Raw genomic sequence first — 264 nt, forward strand, 5'->3', positions numbered from 1 at the left:
GTGTCTGGGGGGGCTCGGAGCAAGCAGGGGCCTGGGGGACATGCAGGGCGCTGGAGGTGGCCAAGCCCCGGGTGATGATGTGGCCAAGCTGGAGGACTCCCGGGTTCTGTCCTGGGACCTAGGGATGACCCAGGCGATACAGGTTGGATGGTCAAGGTGCCTTTGATCATTCCCAGCATGCTGATTCCGGCGCAGCCGTCCCACCCGTGCCTCAGTTTCCTCCTTCCCCAGACAGCGGCACGGCATGGCGAGAGCCCGTAGCCA

The 264-nt window shown here is 65.2% G+C and overlaps 1 protein-coding gene across 1 annotated transcript in view; it reads left to right on the forward strand.

The window, feature by feature from the left end:
- The first annotated feature begins 40 nt into the window (after positions 1–40).
- Positions 41–264, forward strand: part of LOC104134633 (tumor necrosis factor ligand superfamily member 10) — a 2,441-nt gene continuing 2,217 nt past the window's right edge. Inside the window, 1 exon segment of the mRNA XM_035903669.1 lies at positions 41–156. Within this exon segment, the coding sequence (XP_035759562.1) occupies positions 41–156 (116 nt within the window).

This window comes from Egretta garzetta, unplaced genomic scaffold, assembly GCF_000687185.1.
Source record: "Egretta garzetta isolate BGI_Z169 unplaced genomic scaffold, ASM68718v1 scaffold571, whole genome shotgun sequence".
Classification (NCBI taxonomy): domain Eukaryota; kingdom Metazoa; phylum Chordata; class Aves; order Pelecaniformes; family Ardeidae; genus Egretta; species Egretta garzetta.